The following is a 21,806-nucleotide window of genomic DNA, read 5'->3' as shown; positions in this document are numbered from 1 at the left end:
GATGAAGTTCCCTACGAGATTCAAGGAAAGCAATCTGAGGAGGATAAATCCCGGATAACAAACGGAGATTACAGCGCATCTATCGTCATCGATGGTATTTACGGAGCGCTTCGGGGGGGGGGGGGGGACGATAAAACAGAGTTGGTAGATGGGATCCCCGCCCACAGTGAGCATTTGTGTGATCAATGAGGGTTCTGGAAAAGAAGGGTCAAAAATATCACCGGGATGAGTTCTTAAAACGTCACAGTTGCCAACGGAAAGGAAGTGGGTGGAAAACCTGAGAATTTACTTGGGTTTGAAATCACACGTCTGATCCAGAAGGAACCAATTAAGACTGGAAAAATAACTGTACGCATGGTCAGCTGTTCTCCCTGCCACACTGTACCTGGGGCAAGTAGGGAAGGGGGGCTTCCGCTACTCTTAGCTCAAAGCTTTGCTCCGAACCGATTAAAGATTACGGTCGCGGCAGGCGGGGCCTACTCTAACAGTGGGGTGAAAACTCTGGCCGCTGCCCAGGATCTAGCAGATCGAGTCAATCGTATTTATTGAGCACTTACTGTGTGCAGAGCACCACACTAAGCACCAGGGAGAGCACAACACAAAACGGACACATTCCCTGCCCACGACAAGCTTCAAGACCGAGGCCTAGTGGACGGAGCACGTGCCTGGGAGTCAGAAGGTCGTGGGTTCTACTCCGCCACTTGTCTGCTGCGCGACCACGGCAAGTCACTTCACTTTTCTGGGCCTCAGTTCCCTCATCTGTGAAATGGGGATCAAGACCGTGAGCCCTGTGTGGGACAGGGACTGCGTCCCACCCGATTACCTTGTATCCACCCCAGTGCTGGCACGTAGTAAGGTATTAACAGATACCATGATTACTATTATTATTAGAGGGGGAGACAGACATTAATATAAAAATAGGGTCTCCTGAGAGTTCAGATAGCAACCACCTACCCACCTACCCGTCCATTTCCCTGCTATCCCCACACGGATCGCTGTCCAGGGCTAAAAGCCGGCCAAGCGGGATAAGGTTCTAGAGCGAGAAGAGGAACTGGTATGTAGGAGCTGGAAGCTAGCTGTGGGCAGGGAACGTGTCTACCAAGTCTACTTTCTTGTTCCCTCCCAAGGGCTTAGGACGGTGCTCTGCAAAAGTAAGCGCTCCCTAAATACCATCGGTCCGGGAAGGGAGGCAGGTTTGGCCCTCGGAGGGCACTGGGTCTGCATGGACCTAGCATGAAGCAGCGTGGCTCAGCGGAAAGAGCCTGGGCTTCGGAGGCAGAGGTCATGGGTTCGACTCTCGGCCCTGCCACTTGTCAGCTGTGTGACTGTGGGTAAGTCACTTAACTTCTCTGTGCCTCAGTTACCTCATCTGTAAATTGGGGATTAACTGTGACCCTCACTTGGGACAACCTGATTACCCTGTATCTACCCCAGCGCTTAGAACAGTGCTCTGCACATAGTAAGCGCTCAACTGATACCAACATTATTATTATCATCTCCGACTTTTGAGCGGTTATCTGGTCCACAGGCCGGAGGGTTTAGCTCTCACAGCCGCGCATTTCTTGGGAAGACCAGAGGGGAGTCAGAGTGGGCAAACTCTAGACTGCCTTGGGCAGCACACACAGGCATACAATATATACATGTACATATATATATAAAATATTTGCCTATATCATTAGACAAGGTCCCTACCCCTCAGGGAACTCACAATCTAAAAACAAGAGGGAGCAGAGGGGAGGAGCAACAGAAACACAAGATCTGGTCTCATGTGTTTCACCTGGGTCGGTAATTGCATTTGTTAAGCGCTTACTGTGTACAGAGCATTGTACTAGGCGCTTGGAAGCGTATGAGACAACGGTAACAACCTGGAGCCTCTTCCTTCTGATCCATCCGCAGTCTCAACCCCGGAGGTCCAAGCAGCGTGGCCCGATGGAAAGAACCCGGGCCTGGGTACCCGGCTTCGTCGGCCGTATGCCCTGGGGCAAGACGCTTGAGTTCGCCGAGCCTCGGTTTCCTCATGTGTAGAGAGAAAACATCCAACCACCCTCCTACTTAGGCTGTGAGCCCCGGGTGAGGCGGGGACTGCGTCCGACTGGATGATGTTGTACTTACCCCAGTGCTAAGTACAGGGCTTGGCACCGAGTAAGCATTTTACCAATATCATCACTATGAAAAGCTGTCCGATTACCGTTTTATGGGTTTGGTGTGTGTAAGAGATCTTCTCTCCGTGACACACACTCACATGGATGGCAATCTCGCCATTAGCAACAGCATCTTCAAACACAAAGGGCGTAAGTATAAAGGTCCCCGGGAACTTTGTAGAAAGGAGAAAATCATCTGTCTCCTCTAGAACAGACTTTAATCTAGATAAACTCCACCTGTACTCGAGGCCGGGCCTTCTTCGTTGTTGTTGTTAATGGTATTTGTGAAGCACGTACTACGTAGCAGACACTGTAATGAGCTATGATATAAGCTAATCATCTCACATGGGGTTCACAATCTTAACCCCCATTTTCCAGATGAGGTATCAGGCACAGAGAAGTTCAGTGACTTGCCCACAGTCACTCAGCAGACCGGTTCTGTTTTCAGCAATATTTCTATCTTGGATTCTGTTGCTTCTGTATTTTCTTTGGGCATTTGGTATTCACCCCTCCCTCAGCCCCACGGCATTTTCGTTCAAATCTATAAATTATTTATTTTTATTAATGTCTGCCTCCCCCTCTAGACTCTAAATTCCTTGTGGGCAGGGAGCGTGTCTACCAACTCCATTACACTGCACTCTCCCAAGTGCTCAATAAACACCGACGACTGATTCTCACCATAGCCCATGCCAGGGTGGAAACTCTGCAGCATTTAACCCTACTCCACTGGCTGGGTTTATTTAAATAAATGTTCCGGAAATGTAGAGGTGCTTGCATCCTTTCTCAGGGGAACGACGACCAGTTCCTTGGATTACAATCAATCGATGGAATTTACTGAGCGTGTGCAGGGCACTGCTTTAGACGCTTGGGAGAGTACAGTGCGGCAGAATGGGTAGGCACATACCATGTCCAGAGGGAGCTTACGGTCTAGAGGACTCTAGTCATTTATGCTTGAAGATTAGAAATGAAGATGAAACCTGACTGGGAAGCAGTTTGCTTACAGTGCATTTGATGGGGAAAAAAGCATTATCAACAGAACACTGAGCTTTTAACAAACTGAGCTTTTAATCAAATCTTCCATTTGATTGGACGTTTCAGATGAGGAAGACAACTGTCATGGGCTCATTCTGAAAGATATGTAGCAAAACCACTGGAGTTTCTCACAAAGCCATTATTTTTTCAGTTGGAAGTGAATGGGAATTATTTGACTCACTGATTAAATGCCTCTCAGATTAGAGCACATTCTTCTTTGGGAGGGGGAAATACCTTTCTAAAAAGTAGCAGAAAGTGCTTTGTAAATGTAGGCCCTAGCAGAATATCTTCATTCTTTTAAGAACTGAGTTAGTAATATCCTGTCATAGTGTATGCGGGATGACAGTTTTATCTACTCAGATGAACTCTTTTTAGCCAATACTTGAGGCCTGGGAAGAAGGATTCACATTAGAACCAAAACCCATTTGTGTAGGGGACGTGTTACAGAAAAGCAGTTTGCCCAGTCAAGCAGATCACAGCCCCGAGAGTCAGAAAGACTTGGGCTCTAATCCCAGCTCTGGCCATATGTCTGCTTTGTGACCTTGGGCCAGTCACTGCCCTTCTCTGGGCCTCAGTTCCCCCACCTGTCAAATGGAGATTAAGACTGTGAGCCCCATGTTGGACGGGGACTGGGTCCAACCTGATTAGCTTTTATCTACCCCAGAGCTTAGTAGAGTGCCTGGCACCGGCTCAGCCATTTGTCCGCTGGGTGACCCGGGGCAAGTCACTTCACTTCTCTGGGTCTCGGTTACCATATCTGTAAAATGGGGATTGAGACCGTGAGCCCACGTGAGACAGGAACTGTGTCCAACCTGATTTGCCAGTATCCGCCCCAGAACTTAATACGGTGCCCAGCACAAAGTAAGCACTTAACCAATACCATAATAATAATTATTATTATAAATAAGCATAAAAACCCTAACTGAAACACCTGATTACACTTAGTGAAACAAAAAAATCCAGTGCAAAGTGGAGATGGTGGGGCATAATTATAGAACTGTTAAGGTGTAACAGGGAAAATGAAATAAAACGGACATGCACGTACCAACATCACTTGCAAGTTTGGTTTCTAATGGAGTCAATCGTAGTATTTAATCAGTCAATTGTATTGAGCGCTTAATGTGCGCAGAGCACTGTACTAAGTGCTGGGGAGAGTGCAATAGAACAGTACGACAGACACAGAGCCATGCTCTTTCGACTCTCCCTTAAAAACCACATCTTTGGGATGCCTGCTTGTCTCCGTATTTTAAAAGCTAGTTCCGTTTCCTCCTCAGAGGAGCCTGCGCTGTTCAACAGCGGAACGAAATCAGATGAGGGGCGGAGGGCAACAGAACAAGCCAGGAGTTCTGTTCTACTCAAACGTATCCAACGAAATCCTGAGATTTCCTGAGATGAGGTCCGCCGTCTTAAGTTCAGCCAGGCTACTGCTGAATTCGTTCCCGGGATGAGTGAACGGTTTTCAAAAAAAGATAATCCCCAGAATGATTCGTCGTCGTGACGGCTGAATCTTTGCCCGTGCTTGTCTGCCTGTCCCCTCTAAGCAGCGGTGGCGGGGCAGGGAGTGATATTTAATTCAAGTAAAACAGCAAATGGAGTTCCGGAGTGCGAACGACCGGATAAGATGCTCAGAGTCTCCCTGGCCGGGGTGGTTCTTTCATAAATCGTCCTGGTTTTTGAAACTGTTTTTGCTATCAGGGCCAACTGGGCTGGCTCCCCTCCACCAGGAAGGCAGAAATGCAGCCTCATTCCCTCCCACCCTCGTCCTGCTGTTTCTTTTCCGCAGAGATAAAGCCTCTTTCTCTGCACCAATTCGACCAAACTGTCACTTGCCTGCGGTTCAGTGGGTAGGGCTGAAACTATTTAGCTCCGGGCAAAGCAAAACCACAACCCCACGGCTAAAACCTGGGGACCTCGATTTCGAAACCCCGCCGTCTTTGCCGCCTACGATCTCGGCCCTCTTGGAGGGATGAAAAAGCTGTCTCTAAGAGGGAGGAAGGGGTTGGGTCCCCTCAGCGACCTGTCAAGAAAGACCAGCAAGGGCTGAGGAGGCAGAGGTCACGCTGAACACAGCGGCATCTCGAGGCGACGTCGCCGTCGACCACCCAGGCTGGTCCGCGGAGCAGCTACGTCACCCTGTTGACATCGCTGGCTGGGTTGGAGAGCAATTAGCCTTTGAGTCGGGTCAAAGTTAAGGAGCTGACGTTCCTAACCCGAACGGTAAACATGTTTTCCGAGTCCAGAGGTCAACACCCGGCTAGGCGATATGGCCTAACAGTTGGAGGGGAAGGGGGTGGGATCCAGTCAAGTGCACGTGGGATTTCCCCTAAACAAGGACAACCCCTCCTAGACTGTAAACTTGTTGTGGGAGGGGACTATGTCTCCTATATCGTTATATCGGACTCTCCCCGACGCTTAGTACTGTGCTCTGTGCGCGGTAAGCGCTCAATAAACTCCATTGACTGACTGAAATTCAGAAAAGGAGGGCCGAAAGCCTCCCCTGACAGGATAAGGGATGACTGGTACTTCTTTCATTTATTCAATCGCATTTATTGAGCGCTTATTGTGTGCAAAGCACTGAATTAAGCGCTTGGGAGAGGACGATACAACAATAAACACTTTCCCCTGCCCACAATGAGCTTCCAAGTGGCCTCTGCTGCTAACCGAGAAGCCTCTAGGCAGCGGAGGTGGGCACAATGGCCTACAAACTTTTTTCTATATTACTGTCTCCCCCTCTACACTAAAATGGCACACTGGAAAAAGCTTGGGCCTGGGAGTCAGAAGGTCGTGGGTTCCACTCCCCTTTCCACCACTTGTCTGCTGTGAGGCCTTGGACAAGTCACTTCACTTCTCTGTGCCTCAGTGACCTCATTTGGAACATGGGGGTTGAGATCACGAGCTCCACGTGGGACAGGGACTGTGTCCAGCCTGATTTGCTTGCATCCACCCCATTCATTCTTTCATATTTAATGAGCACTTACTGTGTGCAGAGCACTGTACTAAGCCGCCCTTGGAAAGTACAATTAGACAACAAATACAGACAATCCCTACCCAACAACAGGCTCACAGTCTAGAAGAGCTCTTAGTACAGTACCTGGCACTTAGTAAGCGCTTCACAAACTCCACAATTACTATTATGGTATTTATTAAGCGCTTACTATGCGCCAAGCACTTATGGGCGAGGAATGTACCTGTTACGTTGTACTCTCCCAAGCTCTTAGGACAGCGCTCTGCACACAGAAGTGCTCAATAAATTGACCGACTGACCTGCCCCAATGACTAGAACGGTAACAAGCAGTCTCCTAACCAGATGTGAAAATTGTTGGGGATTTGCCTTTTCATTTCCGTAAATGAACGGCTGACTCGAGCACAAGGCAGTAAGCTGAACGACACGAATGCTACTCTGAGAGACGCCGGCATCGCCACAGCATCCGAGGACTTACATCTTCCTCTTCCGTCTCCTGCACAAAGAAAGCTTCTCCATTATCGCCCAGCTTCATGTGAAGATCCACCGCATCGCCGTTGATTTCTATGTCGATCTGAAGGAGGAAGAAAAGCCACAGCTTTAAGGGGTGGCGCGTACCGGCCGGATTCGGTGTTCAAAACGAATGCAAAGTCTGCCGAGTGACCCTGGGTACGTCGCTTGCCTTCTCTGTGCCTCGGTGGGCATTACGACTGTGTGCCCCACGTGGGACGGGGACTGTGTCCAACCTGATTATCTTATAACTACTCCAAGTGCTTAGTACGGTGGCTGGCAAGGAGTAAGCATTTGACCATCACCATTAAGTCAGAAAAAAATTAAAAAATGGAAAGTCAAACCCACACAGCTGGGTGATAGGCTCTCTCATGCAAAAAAAAAAACCCACAATCAATCGAATTCTTACTGTACTAAACACTCGGGAGAATTCGATATAACAGAGTTGGTAGACACGTTTCCTGCCCACAGTGAGCTTCCATTCTAGAGGGGGACACACACATTACTAGGAATTAAAAAATTACAGAGATATACATAAGTGCTCTGGGATTGAGGGAGGGGTGAATGAAGGGTAAAAATCCCAGTGCGAGGGTGACTCAGAAGGGAGAGGGAGAGAAGGAAACGAGGGCTCAATCAGGGAAGTCCTCTTGGAGGAGATGGGCCTTCGATAAGGTTTTAACAATAATGATTTGTTAAGCGCTCACTAGGTGCCAGGCACTGTACTAAGCGCTGGGGTGGATACGAGCAAATCAGGTTGGACACGGTCCCTGTTCCGCACAGGGCTCAATGTCTCCATCCCCATTTTCCAGATGAGGTAACAGGCAGAGAGAAGTGAAGTGACTTCCCCGAGGTCACACAGCAGAGAAGAGGAGGAGCCGGGATTAGAACCCCAGGGAGAGCAATTATCTGTCTGATTGGAAGAGACAGGGTGTTGCAGGCCAGAGGTGGGATGTGGACGTGAAGAGGAATGAGTAAATAGAGGGGAGGGGAGTACGAGAAGAGGACACCCCCTCTGGACAGCAGTGAGGGCAATGGGGAGGGAAGCCTGCTGTAAAGTTGTCCTTGGTTTGGGTTGTATTTTACTAAATGGTACTGGTTAAGGGCTTACCGGGAGTCAGGCACTGTACTGAGCACTGGGGTAGATACTAGCTAATCAGGTCGGACACCGTTCACGGTCATTCCATCGGTCGTAGTTATTGATTCTATTTATTGTGATTACGTTGTCTTGTTTCTGTCCGTCTGTCTCCCCCGATTAGACTGTGAGCCCGTCACTGGGCAGGGATTGTCTCTATCTGCCGCCGAATTGTACATTCCAAGTGCTTAGTACAGTGCTCTGCACATAGTAAGGGCTCAATAAATACTACTGAATAAATACTACTGAATTGAACGCTTGCCGTGTGTGGAGCCCTGTACTAAGCGCTTGGGAGAGTGCAGTTTGACAGTGAACATCCATTCCCTGCCCACGACAAGCTCACAGTTTCAAGCGGGAGACAGACATTAATAGAAGTAAATGCATTAGAGATATAGACATCAATTACACATGGGGCTCACAGTCTTAATCCCCATTTTCCAGATGAGGGAACAGGGGCACAGGCAAGTAAAGGGACTCACCCAAAGCCACACAGCAGAAAAATGGCAGAGCCGGAATTAGAACCCAGGTCTTTCTGACTGCCGGGTCTGGGCTCTAGCCGTTTCCTAACTCTATTCCATTCATAAGAAGCAGTGATCAAAATTCCAGGCAGTCTTTCGAATGTTGCAGTTACAAGCATTTCTAGAGTGGCTATACAGAGGCGCTTTCTGAACGGCGTCGATTCGGGATGGCTCAGAGGGGAGGCTAGTACAGTACACTGCCTTCATACAGGGTGTGATGACTTGGCTGTGGTCTTCAGTGGAAATTCAGCCAGGTTACATTCTCAGTGGAACATTTACTCCCTAAAATCTTAAACAACTCTTGGTCAGATGATAATCTGGTGGACAGAGTCCGGGCCTGGGAGCCAGAAGGCCCTGGATTCTAAACCTGGCTCTGCCACTTGTCTGCTGTGTGACCTTGGACAAATCACTTGACTGTTCTGTGCCTCAGGTCCCTCAACTGGACCTTGGGGATTTAGACTGGAAGCCCCAAGTGGGACAGGGACTGCGTCCGACCTGTTCCCTGGTATCTACCCCAGTGCTTAGTACAGTGCCTGGCACTTAGTAAGTGCTTCACCGATGTCATTAAAAAACATTCATTTTATTGGTTAACGCCAGAGTGACGGTTTTCCATAATGGCAGGCAAAATCATGTCATTATGCCTTACTACGCCTTATGCTCTTAGTCGCAAAAGACGTTTTTGCTTTTGTCTTAATGTCACGTATAATGTCAGCTGGGTTCACTCCAGGAATTCCGATCACCCTTCTTGGGATTCATTCATTCAGTTCATTCGATCGTATTTATTGAGAGCTTACTTTGTGCAGAGCACCGTACTAAGTGCTTGGGAGAGTACAGTACAACAAAAAAGCTGAAAGCTCACCTCCTCCAGCGCTTCCCAGACTGAGCGCCCCCGTTTCCTCTGCTCCTCCTCCCCTCCCCATCGCCCTGCCTCCCTCTCTCTACCCCCACCGCCCCCCAGCCCCACAACACTTGGGTATATATGAACCTATTTATACTTATAATTCGATTTATTTTTTATTAATGATGTGTGTATATCTCTAATTCCATTTGTATCGATGCTATTGATGCCCGTCTACTTGTTTGGTTTCGTTTTGTTGTCTGTCTCCCCCCTTCTAGACTGTGAGCCTGTTGTTGGGTAGGGATTGTCTCTGTTGCCGAACTGTACTTTCCAAGTGCTTAGTACAGTGCTCTGCACACAGTAAGTGCTCAATAAATACGATCGAAGCTTCCCTTAAGCCCTCCTCTCCTCTTCTCCCACTCCCTTCTGCCCACTCTGTCTTGCTCCTTCATTCATCCTCTCTCCCATCCCCACAGCACATATGTATACATCTGTGATTTTATTTATTTCCCTATTTATATTAATGCCCGCCTCCCCCTTTAGACTGTGAGCTCACTGTGGGTGGGAAGGTGCCCCTCTGTCGCTCTATCGTCCTCTTCCGAGCGCTCAGTACAGCACGTGGTACACGGTAAGCGCTCAATAAATACTGTGGGCAGGAACGTGTCTCTCTGTCGCTCTATCGTCCTCTCCCGAGCGCTCAGTACTGCACTTGGTACACGGTAAGCGCTCAACAAATACTGTGGGCAGGAAGGTGTCTCTCTGTTGCGCTATCGTCCTTTCCCAAGCAAGTCCTTAATAGATTCTTTTTCTTTCAATCATATTTGAGCGCTTACTCTGTGCAGAGCACTGTACTGAGTGCTTGGAAAGTACAATTAAGGAGTAAAGAGAGACAATCCCTGCCCACAACAGGTTCACAGTCTAGAAGGGGGGAGACAGACATCAAAACAAGTAGACGGGAATCAACAGCATCAATATAAACAAATACAATTATAGATCAATACACATCAAAACAAGTCAACGGGCATCAATAGATACGACCGAACGAAAGGATGTCCGTCTCCCCCGACTAGACCGGAAGCTCACTGCGTGTCCGTTTGCCGTTAAGTCGTCCTCCCCCAAGCGCTCAATCATTCAATAGTATTTAGTGAATGCTTACTATATGCAGGGCACTGTACTAAGCGCTTGGAATGTACAATTCGGCAACAGATAGAGACAATCCCTGCCCAATAACGGGCTCCCAGTCTAAACGGAAACTGGAGAACGCGGGCATCGATCCCACTACCTCTCGCATGCTAAGCGAGCGAGCTAATTCCCCAGAGCTTGGTACGGTTATAATATTGGTATTTGTTAAGCGCTTACTATGTGCCAAGGGCTGTTCTAAGCACTGGGGAGGATACAAGGTAATGAGGTTGTCCCACTTGGGGCTCACAGTCTTCACCCCCCATTTTAGAGATGAGGTAACTGAGGCCCAGAGAATAATAATAATGTTGGTATTTGTTAAGTGCTTACTAGGTGCAGGGCACTGTTCTAAGCACTGGGGTAGATAGAGGGTCATCAAGTTGTCCCACGTGAGGCTCACAGTTAATCCCCATTTTACAAACGAGGTAACCGAGGCACAGAGAGGTGAAGTGACTTGCCCACGGTCACACAGCCGACAAGTTGCCGAGCCGGGATTCGAACCCCTGGATTCTGACTCCTAAGCCCGGGCTCTTTCCACTGAGCCACGAGAGAAGTGAAGTGACTTGCCCGAACTCACACTGATAAGTAGCCGAGTGGGGATGAGGACCTACGACCTCTGACTCCCAAGCCCGGGCTCTTTCCATTGAGCCACGCTAGTCGTCCGACGCCGTGCGGGCGGGAAGCGCCGGCCGGCTGCCCCGCTGACACTCACCACTTTCTCCTTGGAGCGCAGGACGCCCAGCTTGCCGAAGCGGACGTGGAAGGGGGAGCACTGGTAGGTGCCGTCCGGCTGGCGGACCACGATGACGTCGATGCACCCGGACAGCGTGGCCTGGTTGATGCCCTTGTACAGCTCCTTGACGGTGACGATGACCTGCCCGGCCAGCTGCCCCACGTAATTCATGGTTTGGGACTGCAAAGGGCAACAGACAGAACACAACAGACCGCGTTAGTCGACGGTCTCTTCGGCCCCTTCCACTAAACACAACCGAGAGGGACAGCGAGGCTCGGTGGGTAGGGCAGGGGCCTGGGAGTCAGAAGGACCTGGGTCCGTTCATTCGGTCAGTCGCGTTTACTGAGCGCTTACTGCATGCAGGGCGCTGTACTAAGCGCTTGGGAAAGTACGATACGACAGTAAAGAGTGACAATCCCCGCCCACAACGAGCTCACAATCCCGGCTCTGCCGCTTATCTGCTGTGTGACCTTGGGCCGGTCACTTCTCCTCTCTGGGCCTCAGTTCTCTCATCTGGAAAATGGAGGTCGAGATCACGAGCCCCACGTGGGACGGGGACTGTGTCCATCCCGATTTGCTTCCTTCCACCCCAACGTTTACATCAGGGCTTGATACGTAATAAACGTTCTAAAAGGCCCATAATTATTATTAGCTTCTCTGCGATCCCCTTAATGACATATTGGCCAATCATTCCTTCATTCAGTCCTATTTATTGAACGCTTACTGTATGAGGAGCGCTGTGTTAATAATAGTAATAATAATTGTGGTATCTGTTAAGTGCTTACTATATGCCAGGTTCTGTACTAAGGACTGGGATGGATATAAGCAGATTGGGTTGGACACAGTCTCTGTCCCGCAGGGGGTTCTCAGTCTGAATCCCCATTTTACAGACGAGGTAACGGAGGCCCAGAGGAGTGAAGTGACTTGCCCAAGGCCACGCAGCAGACAAGTGGCAGAGCCAGGATTAGAATCCATGACCTTCTGACTCCCAGGCGTGTGCTCTTTCCACTAAGCCATGCAAGTGCTTGGGAGAGTACAATACAACAATAAACAGACCCATTCCCTACCCACAACGAGCTTACAGTCTAGAGGCTAACACAACCTTTCTGTAATAATAATGTTGGTATTTGTTAAGCGTTTACTATGTGCGGAGCACTGTTCTAAGTGCTGGGGTAGATACAGGGTCATCAGGTTGTCCCACGTGAGGCTCCCAGTCTTCATCCCCATTTTACAGATGAGGTCACTGAGGCCCAGAGAAGTTAAAAGACTTGCCCACAGGCTCACAGATGACAAGTGGCTGAGCCGGGATTCGAACATATAATGATAATAATAATATTGTTGGTATTTGTTAAGCGCTTACTATGTGCAGAGCACTGTTCTAAGTGCTGGGGTATACCGGGTAATGAGGTTGTCCCACATGAGGCTCACAGTCTTAATCCCCATTTGACAGATGTGATAACTGAGGCACAGAGAAGTGAAGTGACTTGCCCACAGTCACACAGCTGACAAGCGGCAGAGCCGGGATTCAAACCCATGACCTCTGACTCCCAAGCCCAGGCTCTTTCCACTGAGCCACGCCGCGCCACACACGGATCTCAAGGGTGTCACATCAAGTGATTACATTTTCACCATCAGATTTATACTCATTTTCTGTCAACCAACTCGAGAGGCAAATTCACACCCATTTCCAGAGCAGGGGCCTGCCTTCCCGGAGAACACCGCGTTCAGGCGAACTCACGTTTCAGTGTTCATCGTGCCCGAAACCACACGCGCACACACACGATAATTTCTTCCAACATCGTGTCGTGCCGTAGTGTCGGGAGAACATTCCGTAATGCTGTCGTCAAACTCCGGCCAAAACGCAGAGTGAAAACACATGTCGTTGGCAGAAACCAGCCTGAACATTTTCACTACAGTGGTTTTGTCCAGAAATCTCAAGATTACCTCCGGGCAAGGATTGAGTCAAGAAGTTAAAAACCTGAGCAATCATTCAACCAGTGATATTTACCGAGCACTTATTATGTGCAGAGGACTGTTCTAAGTGCTCGGGCGAGGATAATATAACAGGATTAGTGGCCACGTTCCCTGCCCAAAATGATCTTACAATAATAATATTATTATATAATTATATATTGTTATTATATCAGTGCTTAGGGTAGATAGAGCTGGGGTAGAGACAAGGTAATCAGGTTGTCCCACATGGGCTCACAGTCTTAATCCCCATTTTACAGATGAGGTGACGGAAGCACAGAGAACTGAAATGGCTTGCCCAAGGTCACACCGCAGACGAGTGGCAGAGCCGGGATTAGAACCCATATCCTCTGACTCCCAAGCCCGGGCCCTTTCCACTAAGCCACGCTGCTTCTCATTAATACCTTGATGGACGTAACCCCCAAATGATTATGTTCGAGGACCTCAAGTAGATGAAAATCCATCAAAATAAAGAAAACGAATGTGATTATGCACCGCAGATAACATCTATGATGCAAAAAGAGTCCAGAAAAGCTGCCTTCCTTTCAGACAACTCTGCACGCACGGAGGAAATACCTGATGAATAACACGATGCCAGTTGATTAGCCCAGGCTCTTCAGAAGTTTGAAAGTAAATATCACGGCTAGAAGAAGTGGAAACTAAGCTACATCAGTCGTTGAGGGGGACGGCACGGCCAAGCGGAAAGAGCACGGCGCTCGGAGGCCAGGAGAACTGGGTTCTAATCTCGGCTCGGCCCCTTGCCTGCTGTGTCGCCTACGTCAAGTCAGTTCATTTCCTCGTCTGTAAAATGGGGATTTGATACCCGTTAATACTAATGATGGCATTGGTTAAGGGCTTACTGGGAGCCAAGCACTGTTCTAAGTGCTGGGGGAGATAAAAGGTCATCAGGTTGTCCCACGTGGGGCTCACAGTCTTCATTCCCATTTTCCAAATGAGATAACTGAGGCCCAGAGAAGTGAGGTGACTTGCCCAAAGTCACCCAGCAGACAAGTGGCGGACGAGGGATTAGAACCCACGACCTTTGACTCCCAAGCCCGGGGTCTTTCCACTAAGCCACGCTGCTTCTCCCTCTACCTCTCCCTTAGACTATGAGGCCAGTGTGGGACGGAGATTGTGGCGGAAAGGAATCGGAGCAGCTGTAAAACGGGGTCTGACGCCAAAGACCCCCTTCCGAAACTCTGCCTCCTTGTGCCGCGTGTCCGACTGCCTACTTGCTCAACGCATTTCTTGCGGGGACGGGACCGGGCAGCGGAGAGGTGGGAGGAACGGAACCAGCCGCTGGTTCTGAAATCGACCGCTCTGCACCTTCGTTCAATCCTACGTATTGAGCGCTTACTGTGTGCAGAGCACCGTACTGAGCGCTTGGAAAGGACAGTTCGGCAACTTGCCAGCGGGCCTGAAGTCTCCAAACGGAGGCATGTCGGTCAGTCCAGAGGCAGATTCCACAATAATAATAACAGAGGTCCTTGTTAAGTGCTTACTTTGTGCCATCCACTGTACTAAGTGCTGGGGTGGAATGTACCGATTTGTACATTCCAAGCGCTTAGTACAGTGCTCTGCACATAGTAAGTGCTCAATAAATACTATTGAACGAATGAATGAATACAAGAAAATGGGTTGGACACAGTCCCTGTCCCACGTGGGGCTCGCAGTCTCAACCCCCATTTTACAGATAATAATAATAATAACTATGGTATTTGTTAAGCACTTACTATGTGCCAAGCGCTGTTCAAAGCACTGGGGTAGATACAAGGTGATCAGGTTGTCCCATGTGAGGCTCACAGGTTAATCTCCATTTTACAGATGAGGTAACTGAGCACAGAGGAGTTAAATGGCCTGCCCAAGGTCACACATCAGACAAGTGGTGGAGCCGGGATTAGAATAATAATGTTGGTATTTGTTAAGCGTTTACTAAGTGCAGAGCACTGTTCTAAGCGCTGGGGTAGATACGGGGTCATCAGGTTGTCCCACGTGGGGCTCACAGTCTTAATCCCCATTTTACAGATGAGGTAACTGAGGCAGAGAAGTTAAGCGACTTGCCCACAGTCATACCGCTGACAAGTGGCGGAGCCGGATTCGAACCCATGACCTCTGACTCCAAAGCCGTGCGCTTTCCATTGAGCCACGCTGCCCACGTCCTCTGACTCGAAGCCCGAGCTCCTTCCAAGTGAGCCTCGCTGCTTCTTCAACTGAGGCACAGAGAAGGGAAGTGACTTGCCGAGGTCATAGGACGGCACCCACCTTAGTTTTTACCATTTCTTACTTCGAATTCACGGTTGAGGGTGACTTGCACTACTGTTCTATTTTTATTTATGGAAATAACGGCCTCAGCCTCAGTGACAAGCCACTCAGGGTGTATTTTGCATCACAGGGTTGAAGTGAGAGAAAATTAACAGTTATTAAACATTTTTTTGGGAGGGGAGGGCTCACAACTGCTTTCTGCCCGAGAGAGGAGCTGATGTATAATCCTTCGCCATCAAAGGCCCTGAAGAAGAAGGAGACCAAATAAGACAGCGGTCACGGCGTCGTCGTTCCGCCCTCTCCGCTCCGGGCTGAATCTGGGGCGATCCAAGGGTCAGACCCCAGGATTCGTTAAAATGCTCCCTGCCGAGCAGAACTATGTCGGGGCAAAGGGACCCCCTTTTCGGGACCCCCTTTTCCCCAGCCCAGCAGACCGCGTTGGATTTAGGAGCCCCTCTTCCGGAGGAGGAAACATCAGCTATCTTTGGAAGTCCGGGGTCACACTGCACAAGTCGGTCTATGAATCTTGGGGGGCTTTAGTCTCCACTTACCCCATACTCGCCTATTTTCGGGATTGGGAGCACCCTCCCCCCACCCCCTGGCTAAGGGAGAGGAACCGTAATCTCTCCTAATTTCCTGCAGAAACGATCTGGGGCATGTCACTCCCTTCTTAAGCCCTCCAGTGGCTGCTATCGACTCCGCTCCCAAACAAAACTCCTCACTCTAGGCTTCGAGGCTCTCCGTCACCTTGCCCCTTCCTACCTCTCCTCCCTTCTCTCTTTCCACACCCACCCAGACAGCTCCGCTCCTCCCGCCGCCACCTCCTCGCGTCCTCGGTCTCGCCCGTCCCGCCGTCGACCCCCGGGCCGCGTCCTCCCGCGGTCCCGGAACGCCCTCCCTCCTCGCCTCCGCCAGACTCATTCTCTTCCCCTCTTCAAAACCCTACTTAAAACTCACCTCCTCCAAGAGGCCTTCCCACACTGAGCTCCCCTTCTCCCTCTACTCCCTCTACCGCCCCCCCTTCACCTCTCCGCAGCTAAACCCTCTTTTCCCCCCCTTTCCCTCTGCTCCTCCCCCTCTCCCTTCCCCTCCCCTCGGCACCGTACTCGTCCGCTCAACAGTATGTATTTTCATGACCCTATTTATTTTGTTAATGAGATGTACATCGCCTCGATTCTATTTAGTCGCCATTGTTTTTACGAGATGTTCTTCCCCTCGACTCTATTTATTGCCATAAATAAATTTATTGCCGTCTCCCCCGATCAGACCGTAAGCCCGTCAAACGGCAGGGACCGTCTCTATCTGTTGCCGACTTGTTCATTCCAAGCGCTTAGTACAGTGCACTGCACATAGTAAGCGCTCAATAAATACTATTGAATGAATGAATGAATAGTCGAGTGCTCAGTAAATATCGATTGACTGATATTATACTAGATAGAGTCTAATACACACTTTAACAGGGACATGTTTTGAAGCGAAAGCTTAATCGCCTTGGGTAAGGCAGGAAATATTCAAAAGCTTCCTCTTACGGAGGGAGTTGCATGAAAATCACCTGCTTTTTATTTGCAACAACTCAACCAAAAACAAGTCATTACTGCTTTCAAGGCTGGGCCTGCCTATACCATGGGCAAGTTAGGAGAAGCAGCGTGGCTCAGTGGAAAGAGCACAGGCTTTGGAGTCAGGGCTCATGAGTTCGAATCCCAGCTCTGCCACTTGTCGGCTGTGTGACTGTGGGCAAGTCACTTAACTTCTCTGTGCCTCAGTTCCCTCATCTGTAAAATGGGGATTAAGACTGTGAGCCCCACGTGGGACAACCTGATTCCCCTATGTCTACCCCAGCGCTTAGAACAGTGCTCGGCACATAGTAAGCGCTTAACAAATACCAACATTATCATTATTATTATTGCTCCTAACCCAAGTTTTCCTCAAATCTGGAAGTTCAGTACTCTTATTATCCGCCTGCACATAAATTCTTTTTTCTCCCCCAAACTGCATCACAGTCTATCCAGAGAGATCGACACTGCTGAAAGAATGTTCCCTAATATCTTATCATGGCATTTATTGAGTGATTATTCATTCGTTCATTCAATAGTATTTATTGAGCGCTTACTATGTGCAGAGCACTGTACTAAGCGCTTGGAATAACAAGTCGGCAACAGGTAAAGAGACAGTCCCTGCCGTTTGACGGGCTTAGAGTCTAATCGGGGGAGACGGACAGACAAGAACAATGGCAATAAATAGAGTCAAGGGGAAATAGATGACATTTTTGTGGGCTGATGCTCTTATGGTGGAAGATATTTAATATGTGCACCACAATTTGCTCTAAAAGTTGTATTGGTTGCTGCTGGGATTCTTACTTTGAGTTACCCTAAAACAATAATTGTGGCCTCTTCTGAGTTACAATGTGCTAAGCATTGCTCGTTATGAACAGGGAACGTGTCCGTTTATTGTTATATTTTACTCTCCCAAGAGCTTCATTCATTCATCCAATCGTATTTATTGAGCACTCACTGTGTGCTCAATACTAAGTGCTTGGGAAGTACAATTCAGCAACAAATAGAGATAATCTCTGCCCACAGTGGCCTCACAGTCTAAAAGAGGGGGAGAGAGACAGCAAAACAAGTAAACTGGCATTAGTAGCATCATTATAAATAAATAGAATTATAGATATATGCACATCATTAACAAAAATAAATGGAATTACAATTATGAATATGTACATATATACACAAGTGCTGTGGGGAGGGGAGGGAGGGTAGAGTAGGGAGCAGGTTGGGGCAATGGAAAGGGGAGTGGGAGCAGAGGAAAATGGAGGCTTATTACACTGCTTTGCGCACAATAAGTACTCAAAAAATATGATTGATTTGAAGTATGGAGCTCTGGGGTAGATAGATAATACTGAGTGCAGGGACTCTGCCACTTGTCAGCTGTGTGGTAAGTCATTTAACTTCTCTGTGCCTCAGTTACCTCATCTGTAAAATGGGGATTAAGACTGTGAGCCTCACGTGGGACAATCTGATTCCCCTGTATCTACCCCAGCGCTTAGAACAGTGCTCTGCACATAGTAAGCGCTTAACAAATACCAACATTCTTATTAAATGGGAAGACAGTGACTCTCCCCAAAGCCCCATTACAATTACATCTCCTGCAAAGGCCTTCCCTTACTTGCTCTCCCTTCTGTCACCTATTCACATGGATCTGTACCCTTGAAGCATTTGATATTAGTATTTATAATAATAATAAAAATGGTGATATTTGTTAAGCACTTAATATCTGCCAGGCACTGTACTAAGTGCTGGGGTGGATACAAGCAGATCGGATTGGACACAGTCCCTGTCCCACATGGAGCTCACAGTCTCAACCCCCATTTTACATATGAGGGAACTGAGGCCCAGAGAAGTGTGGTGACTTGCCCAAGATCACAGAGCAGACAAGTGGCAGAGCTGGGATTAGACCCCAGGACCTTCTGACTGCCAGGCCCGGGCTCAATCACCCCATCCTCAGCCCCACAGCATTTATGTTAATAGCTGTAGTTTCTTTTTAAGCTTGTCTCCCCTCCTAGACTGTAAGCTCCCTTGTGTCTGCGAATGCATTTTGTATTGTGCTCTCCCAAGTGCTCCTTACAGTGCTCTGTCCATTGTAAGAGCTCAATAAATACAACTTAATTTATAATACAGTAGAATTGGGAGACCCGATCCCGGATCCCCCTTACAGTCTAGAGGGGAAGACAATCATTCAAATGAATTACAAACAGGGGAAACGGCAAAGCTTAAGTTTATGTCCATAAATACCATGGGCTTGAGGCTGGGAAGAATCGAAGAGAAGCAGCATGGCCTAGTAATAATAATAATGATGATGGCATTTGTTATGTGCCAGGCACTGTTCTAAGCACTGGAGGAGATACAAGGTAATCAGGTTGCCCCAAATGGGGCTCACAGTCTTAATCCCCATTTTACAGATGAAGTAACTGAGGCACAGAGAAGCGAAGTGACTTGCCCACAGTCACACAGCTGACAAGTGGCGGAGCAGAGATTCGAACCCATGACCTCTGACTCCAAAGCCCGTGCTCTTTCCACTGAGCCACGCTGCTTCTCTAAGCAGATCCGAGGGGAGGGTGGGTAGGGCAAGTGAGGGTTTGGTCACGGGAGACCCCTTGGAGTTGTGATTTCAGGGGAGTGTGGTGGACCATCAGATCCGTTCATTCAGTCATATTTACTGAGCACTTACTGTGTACAGAGCACTGTACTAAGCGCTTGGGGAGGACAATTCGGCAACAGATAGAGACAATCCCTACCCAACAACGGGCTCACAGTCTAAAAGTGGGCAGGAGTTCCAGGCCCGAGGGAGGATGTGGGCAAGGAAGGGGTGACGGGATAGATGAGCTCGAGGTAGAAAGGAGGGTGGCGTAGAGGAGCCGAGCGTGTGGGCTGAGCTGCAGTAGGAGATCAGCAAGCGAAGATAGGAGAGGGGATGAGCTGATTGAGCGGTTTAAAGCCGGTGGTGAGGAGTTTCTGCTTGATGCGGGGGTGGAGGGGAAACCGCTGGAAGCCATGAATGTTTTTGAAGAAAAACGGTCCGGGCGGCAGAGGGAAGTACGGATTCGGGAAGGGAGAGGCGGTGGGTTAGGGAGGTCGGTGAGGAGGCTGATGGGGTAGCCAAGGCCGGATAGGAGAAGTGCTTGGATTGACGGGAGAGCTGTTGGGAAGGAGAGGAAAGGGTGGCTTTTAGTCACGCTGTGAAGGCAGAGCCGACGGGATCCGGTGACGGACCGAATATGTGGGTTAACCGAAAGGGTTAGATTTGAGGATATTTCCCCAGGTTACCGGCTTGGGTAACAGGGACGACAGTGATGTTTACAGTGTTGGGAAAGACAGGCGAGGCTAGATTTGGGGCGGGAAGATGAGAGGTTCTGTTTTGGACGGGTTGAGTCTGAGGCGTCGGTGGGACACCCAGGGAGAGATGTCCCGAAAGCAGGAGCAAGTGCCAGACTGCGGAGGTGGAGAGAGGTCACGGCTGGAGACTGGAGATTTGGGAATCATCCGCACAGAGGTGGAAGTTGAAACCATATGGGTCCATATGCATTCTCCAAGGGAGTGAGTGTAAGTGGAGAAGAGAAAGGGACCAGAATCTGAGCCTAGAGGGGACTCCCCCGACCCCACCAGTTACAGGGTGGGAGGCAGTGACAATCCACATTACAGGATGAACTGTGTGTGTACCTCATCGGATCTCCTTGCGGACGCACTTTTGAACTCCTTAATATCTTCCATAGCTCTGCGCTTCAGGTGTTTAGGAAAACAAGCCCTCAATTAGCAATAATAATAATTGTGGTATTTGTTAAGCTCTTACTATACGCCAGGCACTGTATTAAGTGCTGCTGGGGCGCACTAAGCAATAAAATCGGGTTGGACACAGTCCCGGTCCCACACAGGGCTCACGGGCTTGATCCCAGTTTCCAGATGCAGTAACCGAGGCCCAGAGGAGTTACGATCTGGGACACGTTCCAAAGCCGGGATTGAGCCCGGGTCTTCCGACCATACTAAGCGCACTGGCTGCTCATCATCATCAACCTCATCAGTATTTCTTGAGCGCCTTTTCTATGCAGAGCCATTGTCAGCTGCGTGACTTTGGGCAAGTCACTTCACTGCTCTGTACCTCAGTTACTCACCTGGAAAATGGGATTAAGACCGTGAGCCCCACGTGGGACCCTGATGACCTCGTATCTACTCCAGCGCTTAGAATAGTGCTTGGCACATAGTAAGTGCTTAACAAATACCATCTCGTCATCGTCGTTGCAGGGTGCAGGCACTTGGGAGCATACAGTAGGAGACAAAAGACCTGTGTCCGCAGAGAACTCACTGGAGAGGTCTACAGGCAAAGAGCAAACCAATAAAGAGAAGGAAAAAACCAAATTTGTTGAGGGGGCGGTTAATGGTGTGACATGACCGAAGTGGATGGGCCTTTGTCCAGAGGTGCTGTTTTCCACTGCTAAGCCAACTCTGTGTGATTACTGTACCCAAGTGTTGTGAGTGTTGTGTGCTGTTGTGTGTGTGGATGAGTGTCAGTTAGAACATCATTCCTTAGGGACAGATTAGTTTTTTGCGAGTCAGGACATGAGGCGTGGTGTAGTGGGTAGAGCCCTGGCCTGAGAGTCAGAAGATCCTGGATCCTAACCCCGGCTCTGTCACTTGCCTGCTGTCACTTCAGTTCTCTGGGCCTCAATTACCTCATATCGAAAATGGGGACTAGGAGTGTGAGCCCTGTGTGGGACAGGGACTGTGTCCAACCCAATTACCTTGTACCAGAGCTTAGTACAGTGCCTGGCACGTAGCAAGAGCTTAACAAACACCACAAATATTGCTATTGTGATGTTGATGACGACGACGACGACCGGTATATTTCCAAGTACTCCCATCCGCTCGACCCTGGCCCCAAGTCCCAGGTGTAGGCGGATGAGGGAGGTACACGTGGGTCAAGTTTTGTTTTTAATTCACTGCTTTGAAATGCCATCTCAAGGTTGATTTAAAGGGG

At 49.1% G+C, this 21,806-nt stretch overlaps 1 protein-coding gene across 3 annotated transcripts in view; it reads right to left on the bottom strand.

The window, feature by feature from the left end:
- LPIN2 (lipin 2) overlaps positions 1-21,806 on the bottom strand; it is a 111,144-nt gene that overhangs the window by 53,942 nt on the left and 35,396 nt on the right. For all 3 annotated transcript variants that reach the window (XM_007667152.4, XM_029064914.2, XM_007667150.4), the window contains exons 2-3: positions 11,025-11,225; positions 6,614-6,709 (exon numbers count right to left, since the gene is read on the bottom strand). In XM_007667152.4, the coding sequence (XP_007665342.1) occupies positions 6,614-6,709; positions 11,025-11,225 (297 nt within the window). The remainder of the gene's footprint in view (positions 1-6,613; positions 6,710-11,024; positions 11,226-21,806) is intronic.

Source organism: Ornithorhynchus anatinus, chromosome 5 (genome assembly GCF_004115215.2).
Source record: "Ornithorhynchus anatinus isolate Pmale09 chromosome 5, mOrnAna1.pri.v4, whole genome shotgun sequence".
In the NCBI taxonomy this organism is placed as follows: domain Eukaryota; kingdom Metazoa; phylum Chordata; class Mammalia; order Monotremata; family Ornithorhynchidae; genus Ornithorhynchus; species Ornithorhynchus anatinus.
This window is presented reverse-complemented; position numbering and strand designations above follow the sequence as displayed.